General features: G+C 38.8%; 1 protein-coding gene across 3 annotated transcripts in view; it reads right to left on the reverse strand.

Annotated features, from left to right (window-relative positions):
* The window catches only part of otud4 (OTU deubiquitinase 4), a 53,127-nt gene that overhangs the window by 24,205 nt on the left and 2,827 nt on the right, over window positions 1-26,095 (reverse strand). For all 3 annotated transcript variants that reach the window (XM_052045991.1, XM_052045989.1, XM_052045988.1), the window contains exons 2-7: window positions 19,154-19,237; window positions 18,400-18,450; window positions 16,364-16,410; window positions 7,736-7,808; window positions 3,794-3,875; window positions 1,194-1,341 (exon numbers count right to left, since the gene is read on the reverse strand). In XM_052045991.1, the coding sequence (XP_051901951.1) occupies window positions 1,194-1,341; window positions 3,794-3,875; window positions 7,736-7,808; window positions 16,364-16,410; window positions 18,400-18,450; window positions 19,154-19,237 (485 nt within the window). The remainder of the gene's footprint in view (window positions 1-1,193; window positions 1,342-3,793; window positions 3,876-7,735; window positions 7,809-16,363; window positions 16,411-18,399; window positions 18,451-19,153; window positions 19,238-26,095) is intronic.

The raw sequence follows: 26,095 nt of genomic DNA on the forward strand, positions 1-26,095 counted from the left end.
CAATATACAGTAAAACTCAGATAATCTAGAAGTGAATTAAAAGTGTGTTTCTATATTAATAGGGATAACATCCAATGATCCTGAAAACTTACCATTTTGGTACAACAAAAGCCCTGAGGGTATCACAGTTTTACTGTACTACGAAATAAACAAGGCCAAAAACAGCCTAAACCAGGAGGAACTAATGCAAATTAATATTCTCCTAAACTTCAATGGTCCAATTTTCAATACAGACCAGACTAAGAATAAAGTTTCCTCCTGCATTCTCTTTAAAAAGAACCCTGAATATGTCCAAGTTACATTGGCATATACAAGTCAAATGATTTATTTTTCTGCAAAGGTAGATCTAGGGACAACTGTAACCAGTGACAACCTGGATCTTCCAAAAGCATTCAGTGAAACACTTCACAAACTTCTCAACACAACAGAACGGTGCAGAATAAATGTAAACTGCTGTGATGTATTGAGAACCGGTCTTATTCCAGCAGGGTAGAAGCTATAGTAATGGATTTAAGCACAGAAATTGCTAAATGGGGGGAAAAAAAAGCTAAGGATCAACCGGTTCCCTTTTTGCTATCCTGGTATCCATGTGATCAATAAATAGAGCTAGCGACAAAATAACATTAAATCTCTATAATAAAAATCAGAGATAACCTGAGGTAGACCTCAGTAGCAGAGAGTTTGTAGTCTGTTTGACGTCACCTGTTCCTCCTAAGCATACTATACTTTCTATTGTTATCCCTGTAAGTTATTTATGCAAATAAATGGATCAAAACCATCTGCTTCCACTGTCACCATGGGAAACCTGTTTCACACATTTACCACTTTGAAAAACTATAGAATCAAAAGTAATTTGATAGCCCAAGGAACTACACTGTGTTCACGTGAGTATATTAGATCAACTGGACACGAGAGAGAAAAAAAAGAGTTCAACATCAACAATTTTCTATTATCTGGTTTGACATTTTCAATGGAGACAACTGAGTGCCTTAAGGAAAATTAAAAATAGCTGTCCCTTGGAAAAAAAAAGTCTGCTATAGGCCATTGCATCGATTGTATTTCTAAGTGACAAAAGTTTAATGCAGTCTTCAGGAATTGCACATCTCTTTACTTCCCCATTTATAACTTTCCTTTGAATCTCCTTATTTATAACTCGAGTAATCAATCAGTATTTTTAAAATTTGACTGCTTACCTAGACGTTTCCATTTCTGTGCCAGAATCAGAACCTTCGCTGGAATTGAAGTGATCCTCATTTACTTTGCTGTTTGCATCCAGTGCTGATACTACTGCTTCAACATCAACTTTAAGTACATTCTGATATAACATTTCATACAAAATGGCTGCAAAATAAAAGTTGATATCCAAATGATATACGCTTACATAAAAAAACATACACACACACCCTAAACACCCTCGAAACAAGACCCAATAGTTTAGCTGTGGTTGCATCCAGCAATCACCCAATTTTTTTTGGAATCACCGCAAAGGCACTTTATTTTTTTTTAAATGAAGCTGGAGATATGTCTGCCTAGAATACCATAAAATCCAGCATCTTCTTACCAATGAGAAAGGAGTGGATGGAGGCTTCCCAGACTTTAACTAGTCTCTCTCCCCAGATTTGTTTCCTTTGCTCTCCAATGTAACAGGCTGTACATCAAAACATTTTTTCCCCCAAACACCCTGCCGGGAACCTAAGAACTTTTGCAGGTCCTGCAATGCATCTCACAGGGGCAGATTAATTAATAATGAATCACTACAGAATACATTACCATTCCAATTCTCAACCTCTAGTAGGAGTGGTTTAGCCCTTGTGTATCTGTGGCATGGCCAGCACATCAAATAGAAATAACTGTATAAATCTGCAAAAACAGGCGATCCTATAAATGTCACACTGGAAATAGATTCCAATACAACACCAATATGAAAATCAATTCGGATTTTTAGTCAAAAATAACATTTTGGAAAAAAATTAAAAACTGAAAGGATCACTTCCCATTTTATCCTGTTGTAAATACCAGTTTGTAATGGAATAAAGTGTGACTGTTTTACAAAATGCAATTTGTCAGGGAACAATGCCATACAGCTCAGAAGAGTTATTACTGCTTATTCTGCAATCTATGCTGAATGAACTAATCTCTGGTAGGCTGGAGTGCTACAGTTTCCTTCAGAGTACCCACACACATTCTGGAAAAGGTATGAGGCATTAGGATGGAAAAGAATGAAAACAACACTGCAAAGCTTCCTGTTCCTGATTGTTATAGGAAGACTACTGCTAGAAAATTCTTGTCTTTAGACATCAGGTGAAAACAGGAACAAACTTGTTTGCACTACCCTTCCTGGTGTGGCACTTGCTTTCAAGGTTCAGCCATTATGAACTGCTTATTAGAAAGGGCCTGCTTCCCATGGAATTGTGTCCCATTAAAATTTAGCAATATAGGCAGCAGGAGGAAAAAAGTAAACAATTGGTTCTACTCCATTTCCCTGTTTGATATCCTCATCTAAATGTTTTCTTACATGGCAACAGTGATACCCACAATAAGCCTGGAGCACCCAACTCAATAACTCTTGAGTTCTGGAGCACTAAAATTATTACTTCAACCTAACTGTAAGGACTTATAAGTGATACCACTTTTGAACTGGTATTGCATCAAATTGGGTTTACCATAAGCCACCAAAACTGCATTTAACTGATTTTGTGTGGAATCTCCTCAATAGAAATATATGATTTTTAAATGAGTGTTTGTAACTGCTGTCAATGGTATAGACAAATTCTGATTAAATTTAAGGCTAGAGGCAACCCATGTAGATTCAATGGATGTTCACTTCTCAGGTAAATACTCTTGGCAATTTTGATTTATTTTACAAGTTCACACAGCATGAAGTGGCAGTTAAAACAAAGGTTACAACTTCAAATATTTGCTTTTCCCCTTCCTAGAAAGGGTCCACCACAATTATGTAAATTAGCAGCCCTATAACAAGTGATATAAAAACTTCAAAAATCAAAAAAAGATCTTGTTTTAAACTGCTATAGCAATAAAAATGTTAAAAAAGGAGAAAACCATAAAAGTAGACTGGCAAGTGTAGATAACCATCAAAAAATGTAGAAGTATCTTCTGAATCACTCTTTGGTACAGAAGAACATTAGAAACAAAGGTGAATCCTGAAGTGGCCAAGAATGAGATGGCAAAATGTTTGACATGTCAGTTAAACTCAAGGACAAAATCCCAGAACCAGATGGAATGCCATCCAAGATTAAATGGATAACAAAATTGCCTACAAGAGAGAAAATAGTGGTCTACAAAACCAAACGTTTAGAGAATGTTTAGAAATATGTTGGACCACAGGATTTAAATAAATCCTGAAAGAGAAGACACTTCTGTTGATTATTCTTTGCAATGATAAATATATAACCCTAAAGAGAAGGATAATGAAATTTGAGGGCAATAATAGATCAGGAGGTTATAGTCAGTTCTTCAGAAAAACCAAAAGAAAGTTGCAAAAGAATGTTGATAAGATGGGGAAAAAATTTGACTTGCACTTGCAGTGACATCACCAGTACCAAGGATTCTAAGGGACCCATCAACTTACTGGTAAGCCCGTATCATTTTGAGTGGCTAGACCTACCCATCATTCTTTTGGGAGGAGGGATATATGCAAAAAAGAACTATTTCATTTTTCTTTGAGATCACAGGCCTCCTTTCATTTAAGGAATTAGTAACAGCTTTAAATGGGCAACTCTGAATTATAAAAAAAATAACAAAACTATTCTCAAATTAAAATAAGAGTACTTACATTGGCAAAGGGCTGCTGCTTCTACAAATTTCTTAGGATAGACACTGTCATAATGGTTTCCATTTGAAAAGCATAATGAGATCTATTTGGAAGTTAAGAAAATAGTCAGGTATCCTTTCTGTTATCACCTTCAAACATCATTTTCCAAGGTACATCTGAAAGTTGGCCATGTTAGTTAATATTTAACAGGTGTTCAAATTCATGGATATATAAAAAAAGTAAGTCACTTCAAAAGACGTCCTAAATTCCATACAAAAACTACTTTAACTATAAAAATCCAACAAAAATGATGGAACTGGAACGCCTATTTTCTTAACTAAGTAATAAAGTGACTTGGGGGACCAATATTCACCAAGGAAAACAGAGAGATGCCCATCTCTATGCACTGATCCTGGCTGCAGGAGCTATTTGATAGAACAGCCTGCTAACATTCAGCATGAGCTTACACGTAAAGAATGACCACTTGAATAACTCATGAAAGAATATCTGAAATGGTACCAGAGACTGAGACATTTGTCACTGCTAACTGATAAACTACAAGAGTAGATACATAAATAATTCTAAAAGTAAAAACCTTATCAGCTCATTTCATTCTAAGTTCAAACTAACTCCTCTCCATTGATTCATTTCCCATAATAACTTATTCCTTCACCACTCAAATGAAATTTTAAACCTTTACATTTGACATTTTAAACCACAAGGTTAAATGTTTAAACATAATTTGGTGATAAAATACAAAGCTTAGCATGAACAATACAAATATAAATCACTGAATAAGAAAGGTAGTTTTGTGTTATCAGAATTCCAAAGACATCCTCAGAATCTGTCATAAGTAAAACTATTGAAGCTATTGAAGACATTATAGCAGCAAATTTAGAAACGTTCAGGATAAATCAGCCAAAGTAAATGTGGTTTTGTGAAAGGGAAATCATGTTTGACCAAATCATTAGACTCCTTTGCAAAAGTAATCTGTATTGTAGATAAAGAGGTCTAATGGATGTACTATAGCTAAAAAGCATTTGATACGATGATACAACAAAAGGGTATTGCAGAAAATAAGAGCCCATGACATAGGAGGTAATATATTGGCCTGGACAGAAGACTGACTGGCTAACAAGAAATGAACAGTAAGTAGTTTTTTTTCCCGGTTGGCAAGATGTAACAAGTATCATAGGAGTCAGTGCTGGGCCTGTGACACTTATTAAAACAAATTTTCTCACTACCATATTCCCACACTCTCCTCAAACCCCTTACTGTCTTTTAGGGCTAGAAATTTATTTACATCCTTCTTGCATATATTTAGCAACGGACTCCAAAGCCTTCTGTGGTAGAGAATTCCAAAGGTTCACCACTTCCTCAGGTGAAGAAATTTCTTCTCATCTCAGTCCTAAATGTCTTATCCCCTTAGATTATGTAATGATCATTGTTGGGCACTTAGTTGCCACAAATTTTATTTACCACCTGGTAGCTCATACTTGGATTTTGTCTAGGTCTTGCCAGATGCAGGCAAGGACACCTTCACTTGCTGAGAAATTGCAAACATGATTGACCACTGCACATCTCCACTTCTGACTTGAGGAGGGCCATTGATGAAGCAGCTGAAAATAGTTAGGCTATGGACAACATCTTAAGGAACTTGTGCACTTATGTCCTCAGGTTAGGATAATAAACATCCAACGACCACCTAATTCCAAACAGCGAAGTATTGTCCACTTGATGCTCACTGGCTTCAGTTTTACCAGGCCTCCTTCATGCCACTCTGTCAAATGCTGCATTGGCATCATGGGGCATTACTCTCACCTCAATCATTCATCTCCTGGGTTCATGTTTAGACCATGGCTGGGATGAGGTCTAGAGCCGAATTGTCCAGGCAACTCTCAAACCAGGCAGTGAGTAGGTTATTGGCAAGTATGTTAATGATGAGTAACTGCCACTTAATAGAGCTGTCAGCTTTACCTTCTACCATTCTGTTAATGATCAGATAGACTGGTTGGGCAGTAATTAGCTACACTAGATTTGTTTTAATGAGGAAATACCTTGGCAATTTTTCACATTAGATGTCAGATACCTGTGTTGTAAGTGTATTGGAACAGCTTGGCTCAAGATGCAGAAGACTCTGGTGGGCAGGCCTTCAGTACTACAGTCAGGATGTTTCCTGGTCTCACATCTTTTCCCATATCACATCCATTTCTTGAGATCACATGACATTATTAAAGTGTCAGAAGAGTGGTTTCTGCGATAGGGAAAATCTCAAGAGGAAATGAAAATGGATCCACTTAACGTTGCTGGTGGAACATGACTGAATACTTCAATCTTGTCTCATCTGCTGAGCCTTGCCATCACTAAAGATTGGGATAGGATTTTCTTGCAGCTTTCTTGTCCCATGAGCTGTTTAACTGCAAACCACCATTTACAACCAAATGCAAGTGGAATGCAGACATTTGACCCGATCCATTGTTTCTGCAATCGTTTAGCTCTCTCCATTGCTTGCTGCCTTTACTGTTTTGTTGCGTATAGTTGTGTGTGGCAGCTTCATTAGTTTGGCACCTCATTTCTCTGTATGCTTGGGACTGCTCCCAGCAAGGCATTCTGCACTCTCACTAAACAGGGCTGGACACCAGGCTCGATAGCAAAGGTAGTGCAACTGAAACATCAAGATGCAAGGTTACACATTATGATGGTATACATTTCTGCTGTGCTAATGGTCAGCATGAGGCACAGATTTGAGCTGCTGGATCTGTTGTTTCTGACCCACAATTGTGGTGCCACACAATGGAGAGTGTCCCTGGTGTCCAGACAGGACTTTATCTCCACAAGGAACACAATGTCATTGAAAGATGCATATTCTACAGAGAGATTAGTGAGTTCGAGGTCAAATAATTTATCCCACCTGTTGGTTAACTCACTGTCGCAGGCACTATCTGTCCTGCAGGACACAGCCAGGTATGTCAGTGTTGGTGCTGGACATTAAAACCCACACCCAGATGAGATTCAGTAACTTGATACTTTCAGTGCTTCCCCCCACCACCCCCCAAGCATTGTTCATTCTGGAGGAGTGCCAATTCATCAGCTGAGAGAGCAGTAGATGTTAATCAGAAGGCAGTTTCCTTGCCTGTGTTTGATCTGATGCTATGAGACTTCTTGGTCAATACAGAGGACAGGACACCGTCAGGGATTGTGATAAAGGAGTCTGACACATGATTCTGTTTAAATAAGTTCATAATTTGCCTTCAGTTAGAGGAGAGAATACTCTGAACAGAAAGAACTCAACCCATCTCACCCACTCCTAAAATTTTCTTTTAAATTTGATATAGATCGTGGTTCAAAGGCATTCTTGTCCTAGACCCAATAGAAACTTTTAGATCTTCACCTCAGGCAAGAAACAAAATCTTCATCCACCTACTAAATTTGCATTTACACAGCCCTAAAGTTAACATTAGAAAATTTATTCTTGCAGTTCCAACTCTGATTCATAAATGCTAATTCATTTAGAAAGAACAAACTTGCATGTATTTTGCATCTTTCATTATCTCAAGATTTCCTCACAATGCTTTACAGCCAATGAAGTACATTTGAAATATCATTGTTGTTATAATGTAGGAACTACACAGCTGCCAACTTGCACAAGGCAAACTCCCACAAACAGCAAGAAACTCATGACCAAAAGTCTGTTACAAAGATGATAACTGAGGAATAACTATTTAACAGGATATTGAGATGAATTCACCTGACCTTCTTTATACAAAAAGTATCATGGGACTTTAAAGGTTAACAAGGAAGGACAAATACAGCATCAGTTTTAACGTCTCAATTCAGGCAGTCCAGCACTTAAGAAACAACCTCTATTATGTGTACTCGTATCTCTCAAGGTGTCTTATGTAATGGCTTTGTCATATATTTTCTTAAGGTCATTTTAAATGATTATATTATGTTTTAACTTACCGTGTCAGGAAATCCATTTTCAGTAACATGGGCAGGAGGTCTATTTGGTTCCTGGTAAATTATAAAATCCCGCCTGAGAAGTTTAAAAAAAGTTAGAAATTAAAAATCTGGACCATCCAATGACTGGAAAGACAATTGCTATCATCGCCTCAATTGCTTAGGGCATGACGCAACATCTATAAAAACCGGAAAGCCCCAAGACTGGTTCTAAAACTGCAGCAAGTTAGTTAATCTCATAAAATCTGATTTTCAGGTCCAAGAATTAGAATTAAAAATCCTATCAGTTGTGAACTTCTGCATATGGGTTATCATTTAGCAAGACGAGCCTCAGCCAATGTATTCCCAACACCTGCCACTGAGAATGGTCATTTGAAGAACTGAATGGTACTCTGGAACCATGCATTCTGAACTTGTTGCATAACCTAGCTAATATTAGCATACCAGAAGTCTCAGTGGCTTCCAAAGAAATGATGATTTTTTTTTACACAATGGGAGTGTGGAGGGGGTGGAATTGAGCAGGGCAAGGGAATTCAGGAAAAGATTGCCCCATGAAGGATACATTGGAGGAGGTTTCAGCACCATAATCACTATTGTTGTTTGGATCCAAGCTATCTGTCATAGCCATTTACTGGATGTAATAAAAGTACTCTCATACAACAAAAACTACAGGGCAGTGACCCCAAATTACTCTGGTGCACATCCCAGTAGACACGACAGCATTAATTTTTTCCCAAATCACCAGCCTGGGAGGGGAGAAAGATAGAATGAAAATAATGGTCTTGTTGTAAAAATGTTATTCCAGATAATCTATTTATAGTTTATAGCACAGGTACATATTGTCAATTGGACTGTACATTCCTCACTTTTAATCTAACCTACAGACTCTCACCCACCAAGTTTCCTGAGAAGTCACCAGGGAATCCTGCAAAATATAATCAACCCCTCCCTAATTGAATAGATAATAACTTGCATTTATGTAGTACATTCATTGTAGTAAAATGATTCAAGTTATTTTACAGAATAGTTATCAATTAAAATTTTAATACAAGCAGGCTTGAGGAAAGTGACCAAGTGTTGTCGAAGTTTTTGAGGCAGAGCACTGAAATAGCGCCTTCAGCCTACCATCAAGTATCCATTTATATCAAATCCATTGGAGGAGCACTGTAGAAAGAGGTGAAGAGATGAGGAGGGGAGGACTCCAGCAGAACTTGGATCCAAAACATCTGAAGACACAAAGATTGACCAAAGAAAGTATACAATTCCACCTGCACAATGGAATCTCAATCACACACTATATGTCATAGACATGACACACTGAATGCCACCACCCCAGTACCAAAGAAACTCAATTTCCTAAACCACCTCTACTAAACAAGAGTTCTCAGAGGGTGTTTTGAAAGACAGTAACACTGTTGCATTTATGTTACTTCCTACTTGCTTACTGAAACATTGACCTGCATTTTCCCCCCAAGTAGGACCCACTGCCAGAAACATACCCCTGGTTCCCAAATCCCCAATCTCAATTTATCCATAGCCAAAAGACCAATCTCACTCCCAGGAGATGGAGCTCAGTACCATGGCCATAGCAGCAAAAGGGCCTTGAGCACCTGATGAGGTGACATGGTAAACCAAGTCAAGCACTGCCCAAGACACACCTCTGGAAGCCTTTGGCAGACATCAAAAGCCCTGCATTCTGCTTTGTTAAGATGGCAAAGTATTTTGTTGCATACTTCTCTGCCATCCAGAAACATTTAAAGATCAAAAACGAAATGGTTAAATTATGATGAAATTAAAGCATTAATAAAACCAACTACAAACACTTAAAGACACTTGTAAGTGATTAAATATTATAACTACATAGCATACCTTATTCCTCCCTTATTCCCTCGCAGCCCCACAACCCATATTCGGATCAAAGGACTCAAGGATCCTGGGCAGGAGACAAATTCCCTGTAGTGAATGCTGATAGAATCTCAGCATGCTCCTACTCCGCTAGAGCAGCCAGAAAAATCACCAGTGGAGCTCACTGGGGGCTTCTGCATTTATGCCGGAGTTCTCAAGCTAGCCACTCATGCTGATGAGTACCAGCATTTTTGAAACCCCAGCAAATTCTGAGCCAATGAGGTACCGGTCTAATGGAAGTCAGTGCGTCTCTAAAAGATTTAGTTGTGTTGATTAATTTGATTACTTTTACATTTGATTATAGGAAAAATCCCAATAAGGTAGTCTAACATAAACTGAAAAACACATGTTGAATAGAACAAATGTCCTTTGACTGCATCTTTACACATGACAGGTGTTACGGACTCGGTGAAAGACCCTTAAGATTGTGTGTGTGTGTGTGTGTGTGTGTGTGTGTGTGTGTGTGTGTGTGTGTGGCGTGCTTACGTCAACAGAAGATAAAGGACGTAATGACGTTGTTGAAGAGGTCAGTCGAAGGAAGAGAGAGAGAAAAAAGGGGAGAGACACACCAGACTGCTAGTGTTCTCTATCGATGGATGAGAAACAATAACTGTGTCTGCCACTGAAATCCATGTATGGAAATTGGAAGTAATCCGGTGGAGTTCACTTTGTTGCTGACCTGTAGAAGGAAACAGGTATTTGTGTGTGGACGACCACGATTCGGATGCTTTTCGGGGTGAGGAAGTCACTACCGACTAAACACTGAAGTGTCGTTTGGGTTCCATCGTGGAACATTTGGACTTCGTAATTACTCTCTCTATGTTCTCTACATCTACGTCTTATCTTCAGACAACGGTGGTTGTTGAAGAAGCCTTTGCTCATGTTTCACCTTATGGCTTGCGGAACTGAACTTTAAGAACCATTCCTGGGCTTGGAGTTTGGGACTTTGCCCCACACACACACACACACAAAGTTTAGTTTTGGGGGTTAATGTTCAAGGTTTAACATTTTTGAATTCTAACATACTAACATTTTTACTTATTATCATAAGTAGTGATTAATAAAATAGTTTTTAACACTGAATCACGCTCAGTGTGTTTCTTTTGTTGCTGGTTCGTGACACAGGAACTAGGGGATTTCAATTTATAACTGGAACAATAGCATTTAATTTCTATGTTGTTGGTCCTCATCAAGTTATTGTGTGACACACCCAGTACACTAAAGCACTAATTTGACAAAAATAAATTTTTTTCCCCCCAATTCTAACACTGGAGGAGTATGTATAATCTGTAAAGAACGTCAATCAAACAGTTATTTGCCCACGTGTAATGCAAGCAATTACTGGAGTACAAGAGACTTATTCATTCAATCTGGAGGATGTTTACAAAGCCAAAAGCCTCACCTGCCATTTAAAAACAGACAATACAGCGTGCCAATATATTCAGCCTCCTTCATGATTCCTTGGCTAACCCTAAGCATACTAGTGTAACTTGGTCACAACTAAGACAAGTCTTCTAAAACAATAAAAGTTCTACAGATCACATTATATCAAAGATCTCCATCTGAAAGAACTCAACCCCTTTTTAAAATGCTCCCATTACCCTAAGTTGTTCCCAACAGTTCAGAATTAGAAGTACCTAAAACTGGCCTTCTTACTCATTTTAAATTTATGTTTTGTAATCTTGCAATGCCAAGGTTTATGTCTTTGTTTTAAATTTGTATTCAGTGAACTCCCATTTCACCTTCTTCTATACTGTAAAGAAGAAGCTGCTCCAAATGTTTCTCACATCCTATCAGAACCTTGGCCTTTACACAAGGTCACAAGCAGGTTGTTGACCCTCCAGGATTGTTCTGGAGTTCACAGAAATAAAATATTAATCTCCCAACCACTGTTGCAAGCAACACAAGCAATCAATTATTACAATTTTTTTTAAATGCTCCTTTCAGAAGTGTCTTTGATCGGTTATATACTTTCAAAAAAAAATTGGGAATAGTGCCACTGTGGTTACATTAATTGACTGTAACCCAGAGGCCTGAATGAACACAAGTTCAAATTCCACCACTACAGCTGAAGAATTTAAATTCAGTTAATTAAACAATCAGAATTTTTAAAAGAACATTAGTCTGAGTTGTGGTGAACATGCAAGTGCAGGACTCATTAAAAACCCATCTGCTTCAGGAAAGCAAATTTCTGCCCTTACCCAGTCTACCTGTACATGACCTCAAATGCACCAAAATGGCCTCATAAACTATTCAATTGCATGAAAACTGCTGTACTGAAGCACAACAATAAAAAACAGACCATCCAAGCACTGAAGCTGTACACAAAGTTGCTCCCAACAATTTTATATTGTTCTCAATAACACCTGGGGATTGGTTTAAAGAGGGAGAGCTGTCCCACTGACAAGTCACACAACACTGACAAGGTCATATACATCTTACAGCCAATGTTGCACACACTTCCATCACAATTACTGTTTATATCCTGTCTCACTGGCAGGACAGACAAAACAAAATTTGCAATGCCATGGTATACAGACAGCAAACAGTAGCCCTGGAAGTCATCACATTGACTTCAAATATCATGAAGTTGCATGCCATCAACAAAAAACATGGACAAGGAAACCCCTCACTGATTACTATGTGTCTTTCCCAAGCTGATAAATCAACATTCCCACACCGAACAACATTCAGAAGAGGCACCAAGAAAATAAAAAGTAGAATATGATGCAAGCCATGCTCTTAAGTGGTTATCACCAAGAGTGGCTAAGTGGCAGCACTACTGAATGAGCTGGTCCCATCCTGAAGATACCAGATCTGCAGCTTTTGTTGAGCAAATCGAGAGAGATAAACCTATTTCATCTCTTCCTCAACAACTTACCTGCTCTGGATTATCCATGAAATATGGGGAGAAGTAACCATATTGTAGTTTCTCCCCACCACCACCCCTCAAAATGAAGAGACCTTCTAACATTTTGTGTATCAATGTGTGGGATAGAATCAGAATAAATTGATTGACTCAAAAGTGGACATCCATAGGGAATTGTGGGCCATTAACCACTGTATACCACAATTTGTAAATTCATGACTAAGCATACATCTCACACTATCTAACCAAGCCCCGGTTCCATGAGGAGTGTAGAAGAGCACGTTTGTGCATTATGGGCCTCAACTAAAAATGAGGCAAAGATCTGGTGAAATTGCAATGCAAGAGTGTGGTAAAGAGCTAAAGCAGCAGGCAGTAGAAAGAGCCAAGCTATTCCCCAATCTATAGATTGAATTACAGCCCTGTATTGCTCCTATTGGTATATTATTGTCACTTGTACTGAGGTACAGTGAAAAGCTTGTCTTACAAACCGATCGAACAGGTCAATTCATTACACAGTGCAGAGACATTGAGTTAGTACAGAGTACATTGATGTAGTACAGGTAAAAACAATAACAGTAAGGTGTCGCAGCTACAGAGAAAGTGCAGTGCAATAGGTGCAAGGTCACAACGAGGTAGATTGTGAGGTCATAGGTCATAGTCCATTCATTGTATAAGGGAACTGTTCAATAGTCTTATCACAGTGGGGTAGAAGCTGTCCTTAAGTCTGGTGGTACGTGCCCTCAGGCTCCTGTATCTTCTACCCGACAGAAGAGGAGAGAAGCGAGAATGTCCCGGGTGGGTGGGGTCTTTGATTATGCTGGCTGCTTCACCAAGACAACGAGATGTAAAGACAGAGTCCAAGGAGGGGAGGCTGGTGTCCATGATGCACTGGGCTGTGCCCACAACTCTCTGCAGTTTCTTGCAGTCCTGGGCAGAGCAGTTGCTAGTCATGAATGGTGATGGACAATTAACAGCTACCAGAAGAAACCAGTTTCAAGTGCTTGCTCATCTCATTGCTGGCCATGTACTTGTTTACCAAGACAAAGCTAAAATTTCTAAACACCTTCAAGCAGGTAAGCCGAGCAAATGCTTCAGTTTCAGTCAGAAGTATTGAGTGGAAAGTTCAAGGTCTCCACTATCACAGAAGATAATCCTCTGCCAATTCAATTACTCCACATGACATAATGAAGTGTTTGAGAGCACTAGATAAGACAATGAGTATGGAGTCATATGCAACAATATCTCAGCAGTAATGTTGAAGACTTACATTCCAGAACTTGCCATGCCTCCAGCCAAACTGGTCCAGTACAGCTTAAAACAATCACATCTTCTCAGCAGTGATAAATATTGCCAGGTATATCCTATACATAAAAACCAGAACAAATCCAGTCTGGCTAATAGCCACCCAGTCTACATTAATGACCTTCCCACCACCATCTTTTCAGAAATGAGAATGTTTACTAATGATTGCATAATGTTCAACTCCATTCATAGCTCCTTAGAAAGTTATACCATCCATGCCTGCATTCAGCAAAAGTTGGTCAACATTCAGGCAAGAACTGGTCAACATTAAGCAACATGCTGTACATGCACCAGACAATGATCAGGTCCAACAAAGGAGATTAACAACCTACTCTTGACTTGCAACAGGACTACTATCATGAAATCCTCCCCATCAACATGCTGGGAATCACCATTGATCAGGAACTCAACTGGAACAGGCACAGAAATATCACAAATGCAATATCAGATCAGAGACATCATCTCCCGTGGTAGGCCACTCATTTCTTGACTTTGCCCAAGACTTTCCACCATTAAAATATGTGATGGGAATGTGATACTCTCCACTTCCCTCGATGAATGTAGCTCCAATAACAACACTCCAAAGACAAATGAGGCCCACTTGATTGGCATCCCATCCACCATCCTAAATATCTGCTTCATCTATTACTGACACAGTGGCTGCACCATGTATACTTAACAAAGCATCCTGATTCCTGATCTGAAAATATACCTCCATTCCTTCATCAATACTATGCCCAAATCCTGGAACTCCCCACTTAACAACATGAAGTACTTTGCCAAAGGGTCCAGAGTACCTCAAAAATTTTAAATTTTACTCAGCACCACCTTTGCAAATCATTGGGGGGGGGGGGGGGGGGGGGGGGGGGGGTTGGTGGTGAATAAATGCCAGCTGTCAGTGAGTAAGACATCCTGGTGAAAAGGTTAATGTCAACTGGGAATTAAAAGGGATCTGGTTGGGCTAGAAAACAATGATGACCAGTTACTTGACAAAACTGCCAGGAACACATTCAACCAGAGTTAGAAACACCAATTCTGACAAAATCACTATAATCCCTGATTTCCAATATTCTACATGAATTTAGGGCCAGGATGCTCCTCCTTATCCCAACTAAATTCAAGACAGACTTTGATGGTTTGTACAAGTCATATGTCACTTCGTCTTCCCACGTAGGAAATCCCATGCACCAAAACCTCCTTTGAAAAACTTAGAATTGCTTCCTACTCCATCTACAACAAGTAGACAGTGGCAGGGGCCAGTAAGCCAGAAGGAGCTCCCTCTTATCCACTCCTTTTACCATCATTTCTTGGAGTTACATATCAACATAAAATGTTGATATAAAGTTCTGATTTAGGGTCAAAAACATGGACAATGGAGAGGATATGCAATTGTTTAATTGTCAGGATTGTACAAGTGGCTGAATGATCAGATGGTATGTAAAGGAAACACATGCTGCCCTGTAGCTTTCTATGTAAAGGAAATAACTGTCTGATCAATAGCTATATGTGAACGTTACCAGTGAACTGGTGATAGATGAAGGAAGTAGAAAAACAAGCTGATAAACAGACTTGTAGAGCAAATGCAGTAACAGATCTGGACAGAAGAACAGAAAAGTTTTGGAAGAAATTGTACAAAAGGATCGAAGATATCAGGAGCACCAACTCCAGAGACCAACCACTGCTAAGTAGTAATCCCTTCATCTGGTACTATGAGTCGAGAAAACCTCTTGTCACAGGCCTGGCCAGTTCATGAGTGCGCGAATAATATTCCAGTTTAGTAAGAGAAGTTAATGTAACCATGCATGTTAATGTATCAGTATAGACAAGGGTTAATAAAGTAGTTTGGAAACTGAATTCTGTTATGTGAGATTATTTGTCTGGAAGTGTTGTCAATCAGTGATCAGATGCTTGGAACAATCCTGTAAGCAATTTTATAGAGCGAAACATTTGAGGTTGTTTCAAATTGAATGATGTGCCATAAAACAAAAGTTGGAGAAGTAGAGAAATGATTTCAGACTGACAGAAGAATTGATTCCATATTTAACAGATTTGCAGCATACACATATTGACAGTTACTTCTCACATTTTACCATTTGTTCAATAACTCCTCCTGGCCACTGTGCACAAGACAAATAACATTTCCAGTAACACAACCATTATAATCAACATGGGTTATATATTAATAAAATTGAGGACTTAGAAACTCCATGTTTCAAGGGGCTTTTGGTATTTAGCACAAAGAAATTACCGAGTGTTAGCACACTTGGCCAATAAGATTGAAGAAGTTGTTTCAAGCCCCACAAATAATCTAGCCAACACTTAAGGAAATCAGATCATTTGAGAGTTTTTTTTGAGTTAAGAGGAAAACCAAGATCTTGTTCTTCTGTTCACATATTAATTATTATAAAGTACTTTAAAGCATAAGCTTTTTCTATTGATGGGTTTCCAAGTCATTATGAAAAACATAGAAGGAAGTTGAACTAACAGAAGATGTAGATCCCCAATGTACCCAAGATACATCTATCTAGTAACGTAAATATCCACGATAGCCTTACTTGTACATGAGTGAAAGAGCACTGATTTCTACTTGTCCAACCCATTCCTGCAATAAAAATAAGACATTTATAAATCCAGTTATTCAAAAATCATTATATTTAAATAAAGTTGAAAATATAATTCCAGTTTAGACAATTGCACCACAAAGCAGAAGTGCTCCATTTTTATTATCCCAAGATAACCCATGTAGCCTGAACACTATAGAATAAAATTTCTGCCAGGGGGAGGAGGCAGAGTTTCAAAGCAGTTCAATGGGGTTTGACAGCAGCGAGCTATCAAAACACCATAAGGGAACTCCAGCTGAGGGGTCAGGATCCACCACCTGAGACCAAGCCACCACTCAGACTGCTCCACTTTACAGATGGCCATGGCAGAAAGGCCTGAAGGATGGTTTAAACCGCAGGGTCACAAAAGACTAGAGTACAATTCAGCTCATTAATCTTTGATCATTCTGCATACAATAACTTGGAGAAAATGTAATTCTTTTCCCTGGCATCATGTTTTTGTAAATATAAATAACTGAATAATTTTCAAAAATACATTCATTTATTTTAGGACTTATGCAAGATTGTTTATTTGTCTCATCAACCATTTAAAAGACTGGAGGTCTTTCCCGGTGTCTCTCTTCCGTAACCTTCCTCCATCCTTTCCCTCAATCTATCAAAGTCCATCATTGTTTTCTTCAAATAACTTTCCAAAATGCGTTATTAATGAAGTGTTCCTTTTGGGATGCAATGCCAAAGCTCTGGATAAACAATCACTTCTATTATGAGGATACCGCAATATGCCCAGAATGTACCTGCCTTATGTTAATATAAACAATAAATGTTCAAGGATAGATAAAAAAAATAAAATACACTTATTTGGCTGTTCTCTATAGCAAAGTAATTGAGCACTCACTATCAGACCAAGACCTAAGGTGATGAACATACTACGTGACCTGGATAAAAGCACACTGACTTCCCCCTTTCAAGAAAGATGCTAGTCTGCATGAACAAATTGCTTTTTTCACATAAACACAAGCTTAATGTGTTGAAAAGCAGCAAAACTGCAACATACTTGACATAAAGCTTTGGGGTGAATCTTATACCTTTCAGGTGTTAAAATTTCAAGTTTATCATAGTAACATTTAGACAATGGAGTTAAATTATTTTGGACTTGTTGATTCTTCATTGATCAGATATCAATAACACAGCTTTTTCCCCCAACGGTGACAACAAGGGTATTTTAAACCTAACTAGATAGACTGGAATCCCAAGAGACTGGATGAAATTCTGGTTTAACAGCAACCCCCTCCACATGAAATACCGGGGATCCTGGGTGTTCCCGTGCACAAGTCGCAAAATGTTAGCAGGCAGGTACAGCAAGTGGCTCATTCACCATTATTGCAAGATTTTAGAAATAGGGAAATATTGTTACAATTGTATCGGGTACCTGTGAGCCACACCCAGAATACTGTGCCGAGTTTTGGTCCCCTCATTTAAGAAAGGATATACTGGTATTGGATGCAATCCAAAGGAGATTCACTAGGCTAATATCAGGGATGAGAGAGTTTAAACTATCATGAGTGGCTAAAGAAATTAGATGTATATTCTTGTTGTCTAAGTCATGATCATATTGAATGGCAGGGCAGGCTTGAGGAGCCAACTCCTGCTCCTGTTTTTTTACGTTGTCATGTTCAAAAGGAGAGTTATAATCAGGCCAGATATAAAACCAGCGTTGTCCAAAATTCAATTTTTCATCTTCCTAAATTACTTTCCTTATAATTCAGTTATTCTCTCTCCCAAAAGGATTACCTATTAATTCAATGAAACTATATAATGAATATTATTTGACTTAAGCAGTGAATTAAGCAGTCATTGAAGTGCAATAGTTAACAAATTTTCTTATGAGTATTATTTAGATTCCAGAAACAGATTCCTTCTCCTTATTCTTAAAATTTCCAGAAATCATTTTGTATACTGAGCTCTACCGCCTCAGATAATATTGTTTCTGTAAAAATACAAAAACTATTTATAAAATTTTGATTCCATACCTGTGGCTTTTCAAGTTGCTTTAAATATTCATCAAATGATCCTTCAATGAACTGCAACAATGACAGAATAATGAAATCTTACAGATGGTGCAGTATACAAAACACACAGGAACATGAATAAGTCATTAAGTCCTTTAACTTATTCTATCGTTGAATTAGATATTGACTGATCTGCATCAGTACCACATCAGCCTCCTCAAGTTCTGTAATACTTAATACCTTCACTCTACAAAAAAAAATCAATCTCAGTTTTGAAATTTTCAGTTTCCTCAGTCTGTATTTTCGGGGGACAAAGCTCCAAATTTCCAACATATATGTGAAAATAGTGCTTCCTGACTAAGTGCAAATTTCTGTATCTAATATATAGTGGTGTTCCAATTTTCAGTTTCCTCAGTCTGTATTTTCTGGGGGACAAAGCTCCAAATTTCCAACATATATGTGAAAATAGTGCTTCCTGACTAGGTGTACATTTCTGTATCTAATATATAGTGGTGTTCCAATAAGAATATTAGTAGTGGACAATGCATTGTGACAAGACACTGTGCGAAGGACAGATTGCTTCCTTATGTGGCAGAGAAAGAAAACCAAGCCATCTGTTGTTTACCCAGTAACTAGTTCAAGAAGATAAATTTTAAAAACCTTCAAAATAAATCACCTGCTCATCTAGTCAGGAAATGGATGAAACATTTCCAACATCTATATTAAAAAATATGAATCCATTTTATTTTTAAAACCCACAAAAGAGAAAACATACGGCTTCAAACTGTTCTCGGTTCCTCCTCAGGTAAGAGACACAAGCTCCTCTCACTTCAAGGTGTTTAGATTGCGTATGGAAGACCTGAAGAAAAAGAGAAACTGAAATAATACCAGTAATGCTGGGTAATAAATTATTTACGCAATTAGTTGATCTCCTGTCACATTACTGATAAAAGCTGTTCTGATTTTAGCTGCCAGCAGAATTTAATCTTTAATTCCCTGCATCATTAAGCCCAATGTTCAAGGAAGTACTTCAATTTCTATAGCAATTTTTAATATTTCAGGATGATTCAAACCACTTTAAAGCAAATGAACAAACTTTGAAAGCATTGTAAATGTTATAATATCGGAGAGGTGTGACTTAGTTTACACACAGCATTCTTCCACAAAAAGCAATGTGATAACAAACAGATAATCTGCTTTTCTGGTGCAGACTGGAGGATATGTATTGGTCAGAACCATGAGATGAATTCCCACTCCTCTTTGAAATAATGCCATGGGATTTTAAGTCCACCTGAGATTTCAGTTTAACTTCTCAGCCAAAAGACTGGAGTGTCAGGCAAAAATTTGAGTGGAATAAAAAGGTACAAGTACACATAAATTCAGGTCACTGTTGTCATTTCTAAATTCTTGCAGTAAATTAGTGGGATCCTATAGCAGCTTGTAAACTTCTGAAGGAACCATTGCACAACTGCAATAGACAGAAAACAACGCATTCCCATCAACTTTTCTTAAAACAGATACAAACAGACATTCAGTGACATTAATCACAGAAATTCACAGTTTATTTTTATATACACAAGCAAGACTCCCGTGCCCATCACTGAGGAAAGCACAGCTTTCACATCTCCAAAATATTTAGAGCTAGAAGTTTATACACCCTCAAATGATGCATTGAACAGATATTACCCAGGCAAGCATATCCATTTATCCAATTGCAATGACCGCGTAAGCTGGGGACCACGGTTGACAGACACAAGTCCTTCTTCTCCTCTTCTGCTTATGAGATCTCTGGACATGCCTGCTCTGGCTCCAATATACACACTGCTCCAACATCCACCTCATGTAATGCAGTCAGTGTGGCTACTACTAAAGCACCCATGGCAAAGAGGCAATAGAGAAATAACAGTGGACCTCACCCAGAAGTCTGACATCTGGATTTGCACGAGCAGAACCAACCAGCTGCATTCACCACCCACATTCTCCATTTCCCCAAGCTTATGAAATATCCTGTAGGTCACTTGTGTTGTTCCAGTCCAGTTTGAAGCTGAATGACAAGGCTCCAAGCCTCAAGGCAGGCCTTGAGCAATGTAATCAGGTGACTTGGATGAATAGGAGGAAACCCCATCGATGAAACTCCTCTGGAAACGTTTGCTTTCAAACCAGCTTAGTGATGTCAAAGCTTTTAACTACCTCTAAATAAATAACTCCAACTTTCAGGGATATTTTGAAACTATTAAAAATGAAATAAACAATTGAAGTATTGTGCTTTCCAAACAAACAAAAACAGGTAAATAATTTAAAATATTAAAACAAATGCACATTATGAAAAATAATGAAACTTACTCTTCTTCCCCCAGACATACAATGCAATTCAAGTAAATGGGCTCACTGGGGAACTGCAGCAAGCTCCATCTCCACCACTGAACTCCATACAAAATTCACCAGCAGAGCACGGCTATTGAATGTTCAGAGGGACTCAGTTAAGATGTTCACACAGGGAATCCTAAACTTACTAAGAGTGACACATTACCTGGAAAATCCCTGGCCACAGAGATAGCTTCAACTCCCTAAGTGTCCTACAGCAGTGTCAAACTGTTGTGCAGCACACCACAATACAGGAAGTAACTGAGCAGCACACTAAATAGCAGCTTCAGTGAATGGATGTTATAAAAAGCACAAGTGCCCTGCAATGTTTTGGAATCATCAAAACATTACCCAAATTCAGCTGAGAGTTTTTCCCAGAGTATTGTACGATCAGCAATTCCAATGATGCATGTCCCATGCACCAAACATCCAGTATAAGCCAAAGCATGCTAGGCTTGGAAGTGCAATTTAACAAGCCCCACAAATTGCACTTTCACTGTATTTGTACTCAGAAACATTACATTTATTTGAAATTCTGCACTGGGCCAACAAATCCCATAATGGCTGAAAAAGGTAAACAAGCAAACATAATAAACTAAACAAACGTGCACACATTTTGTAACTGTCTGAAGGTATTGAGCAAGTTTCTCATGTTTAAAATGAAAGTAAACAGTAAGGTTTCTATATTAATTTCTCCATATCCACAAGTATTGGCTGTCAAACTATGCCTTATCTGCAGTGTATTTGGGCACAATTATAGGCAATATTGATCAAATTTAATCCACTGGGGAAGATGAAACGATTTCCATCTACTTTTCAATGGTTCATAGCTTTATGCCTCCAATTTACTCTCACCGATTCCCCATGGCATCAGTTAAACAGTGCAGAGAAAAAGTAGGACCACCATCTTCTCTTCCTCAGAGGATGACTTGCTTCCACTCCAGTTTTGTGGGTTCCTGGATGACTGATGATAATAATGTGTGAACGGCAGAATCTTCCACAGATTCAGCCAGAAGTGCCTCACAGAGAAGGTGGAGAGTTCATGTAGTATTCCACTCCTTCTACCACTGATGCAGGGCTCTGTTCTCAATACCATGCCAATAGTTCTTCCTCATTTTTGAGCAATCATGGGCCAGAGGTTCTCAAGCTTGTGGGAATGTTGCACACAGAGCCTTCTTGGAAAAATGCATTTAAATATTTTCATCTGTCTGCCTGATAATCTCTTCCCATAACAAAGCTTGGAAAATTGTCTATTTCAGGAGTCCAGTGCCAGACATGCAACTAAAATGGCCCTGACCAATGTAGCCAACTCGGATGTAACTAGGACCTCAGTGCTGAGGATGTTAGCCTACAAAGGACACTGACATTAGTTTGCTTATTTTTTGTGAATTTGGAGGATTTTGCAGAGGTAACATTGTAAAGAATGTATGGAAAGAAACCAATGTGTGGCTACCGTATATTGTTCAGCTCTTCAAGTATATAGAAGGGCAAGGATCACTGCTGCCCAGTAGAGCATTAGGTTTATGCCAGGTTTGAGGTCTTGATCTTCAAGTACCCTTTTTCTCAACTGACCCAAGGCTGTACCAACACATTGAAGGCATTGGTGGATTTCAATATCAACGTCTGCCTTTGCTGAGAGGTGGAATGAAATGGGATCTGCTGTTTCTAGGATATCACTCATGATCAGAGAGGGCAATGTGATGTAGCAGGGGCATGTGGGCAGGAGAGGGGGAAAAAAAAAGAGTGACAGGAATACAAGGAGCATGTGCAGAGGCTCAGGAGCGCAACAACAGCAGGACCAGAGAGCAACGACAAAGGATAAAAGTATGGGGTAGGGACACACAAGTCCACAACTGTGCACAAACTGGCTACAAAACAGTAATAGTTTGTACATCTAAAATACAATTCATTTCTTGTAAAGCAGATGTTTAGGGGATACAAGAAGATGTAATTCAATGCAAGATATATGTCTTTCTTTTGCCTTGGATAGAAGGCACAGAATTACTAAATACACAGTAAATATGGCAGTAAAACTTTCTGGTCAGCCTTTCCAAGCAGTGAAAAGGTTAATAGTACATTGAGATATATTGTTCAGGATGCAGCATACAAATGAAGGGAAATGACATTGAAGCTGTGTTTGGTCTAGGTGATCAGAGGATCTGCCTATTGGTCTCAATATTACAAAAACAACTGAGAATTACAGGATGGTATGCAAACACAAGACTAAATGCTGAAGTTAGCCAAGTTATAATGAAAGATCAATAACGTTTAATGACTTAATTTTTGAATATTAACTTTTATATGCTAGCTACATTTTTTTTGTTAGAAGGTTGGAAAATTGGTTTCAGTTTCACTTCTAGCGAAATGAAAGGCCAAGACAGAGCAGCAGATTTCACATTATCATGAGACAGCTCAGTCTTGAAACTGGAACTAATCAACTGACATCATGGTTGTGAACATGCTTTCATCATCTAGTTAAGAAGCCATGGCTTTTAATCAAGGGAGCATGCAGGAATTTAAATTTGACCCTTTTTGTGGGGCATATTAAATTTACATATAGTAGACGCATAGAAACACACCCTTAATACGCTAATTGATTATGGGGCTACTGGGGTAAAGGGAGTAAAGAGGACACGTCCCCACAATGGAGAGAAACTCCTATGGAAGCATGGTTGAGGAATTTGCTCAGAAGGAAGCCTTGATAAGATAAACAGAGAGACTTCTCATTAAAGCTTGCATTCTTTTCCTTAAGAACTGGATGGGATAGTAATTGGATAACAGATAATCTATCCTGGTATAAAAACAGCAAGAATGTTGTCAAAACAGAAATGCCAGAATTCAAAGTGGTCTGACTAGCAGAATCCCTTGAGCAGGAGAGCTGTAACTTATGAATTCTCCAATGTATTTATCAGCAAATCATATTTGTTATTGTTGGTAGAAAAAAAATTCTATAGGCTTAATTCCAAGGAAACTCCATGCATTTGAACTCCATTGTGAAATAGCAAACTTAAAATCAATTTCCTAACATAGCTGCACTCCAGAAAAAAAGGAAAAGAATTGGTTAATCAGTTAATTCCTTCTTTCAAACACACAATTCAAGAACCAGGGAGTGTAATTAAGAGTTGGAGTCAAAGGAAGATATCATGATACATCTTTGAGTAAAAAGGTGCTCTAATTTTTTTTGGAATTCAGCAGAGAGTGATGCTTGGTGCTTGCACACCTAGGTTCATGCACAGTTTGATGTGACCACAGTGTTAAGGAGTGGGTAAGGGAATGGTAAGTGGTAAATGCACCCATTCTCTGGACATATGTGCATTGCATCCCAAAAGATGAGTGACAGCTGTGGTGTAGTAACGGGGTAGGGGCTAACTTGTGTGTCGCGTACATCAACACAGAGCATCTGATGACGAAGTTCATCTCCACAATTAGAAGGAAGCACTTTCCCACATTCCCAGTTTCTGATTCACCTCAGCAATACACTCCACCCAGTTCTTGTGCACACCCCAACGTGAACAAACCATATCCCCAGCACCTTCCAGTAATCAGATCCGATAGCGAAGTGAACAAAGGATCAGTCGGACAAGAGGCCAATGAACATGAACTTGCTTTTGCTACGATTGATTCCGGCCCACAGGCTAATACAAACAGGTGGCAAACTCACATCTACCTGCAGATCAGCAGTGTAGCAGAGCTGAAGGTGGCAAACTTATCTGTGTACAGGGAAACTTTGACCAGAGTGCCTCTGATGCATGTACTCATCACCCCTCTTATGACTGTATCCTTCCTGATGGATTCAACAAAATGCCCGATACAACAGGCAAACAAGAGATGCAAAATGGCGGCCTTGTCTGACTCCAGATTTAATCAGGAAGCTTTCCATTTCCCACTCATTAATTTGGGCTGCACTATTGATACATGTGCAAGGCAGTTGTATTCAATTAAGATTCCTTCCACAGACCTCATTTTGGATAACACATTCATCACATACACGTGCAGTATTCTGTCAAAGACCTTTGCCTGGTTCAACTTGACCAAGTATCCACCCCACCATCCCACATGCAGGTAATCATAACCCTGCCATTAGAGATTTCCATGCCAAATACAGCATAGGTCTGGTCCAGGTCAATCACCAGATATATAGCACACTTGTTTCATCTGATGACAGCTTTGGACAGAATCTTGTAATCCTCATCCAAGTGAGATGGGTCACTATTTTCTGACATCTTCCCTTTCCCTCTTCTGGGATGCAATTCCTCATGGATTCTAACATAATGTCACTAGAAAATGCAGTACAGTACTGGAGGAACTTGTGTCTCTGCAGTACTGTACATAACCACTTGTTCTGAGACCATCTGGTCCCACAGGACCAAGTGCAACTCAAAAGGTAAGCCATCACATCTGGAAGTTTTTTTTTCTCTCTCTTAAAGGAATGGACAGACCTAAACAAGTCATCCAGAGCCAAAGGATGGTCCAAATTCTCTTCCTCCTGTCACTTAGAATCTCCGAGATAGAAGACAACAAATTCTGAGAGGCCATGCTGAGAGGCCATCATATGGACAAACATAGAAGTATGTGCAAATCCTTTATCTGGCCATGAGTTTGATATTGAGCCATCCTCTTCCTTAAGACTGCTGATAGATAGATAGGTATCACCTGAAGAAAAGTTAGGGAGATCTCCCTTTGCCATGACCACAAGCATCACCACAATAAAAACTTTGGTTATTCACCTATTTGCTGCTTACAAGATGCTGCTCCAAGACATTTGGTCATCACATTTCTCTTCAATGGCTTACTGCTAAAAGTATTTAATGATGCATACTACTATTACTGCAAAACAGCAGCCAAAAATTCGAGGGAATAGCAAGTAGGTTGAGAGTTGCAAATGACCAAGGCTTGGGGAAAGGAGCATGGAAAACTAGGTAGACCTTTCAGTCTCTCAGATCTGTCCAATGTGGTTATGGCCTGACCTGTATCCTAAATCTATGCACTGCAGTTGCTCACCTAGATTACTGCAAAATGACTTTCTGTACTTGGACATACATCACCATTCCTTCATCCTTTTTCTAAAACTTCCCTCCCAACAGCATCATGTACCTTTCATCGGGACAATACATCAGTTCAAGGCAGTGGCTCACCATCACCTTCTTTCACAAAGGCAATAAATGCAGGCCTTGCCAATGACAGCCAGTTCCACAAAATAATAAATTTTAAGAACTCCAGGTGTGATAGAACCAATGCTTTTACAATTTGGCCAAATTTACAATTTCATCCTACAGTCATTATGGTTATCATTCTAGCATGCCAGTCGATTTAGAGAAACAAAGGACTGCAGATGCTGGAATCTAGATGAAAA

This window comes from Pristis pectinata, chromosome 2, assembly GCF_009764475.1.
Source record: "Pristis pectinata isolate sPriPec2 chromosome 2, sPriPec2.1.pri, whole genome shotgun sequence".
In the NCBI taxonomy this organism is placed as follows: domain Eukaryota; kingdom Metazoa; phylum Chordata; class Chondrichthyes; order Rhinopristiformes; family Pristidae; genus Pristis; species Pristis pectinata.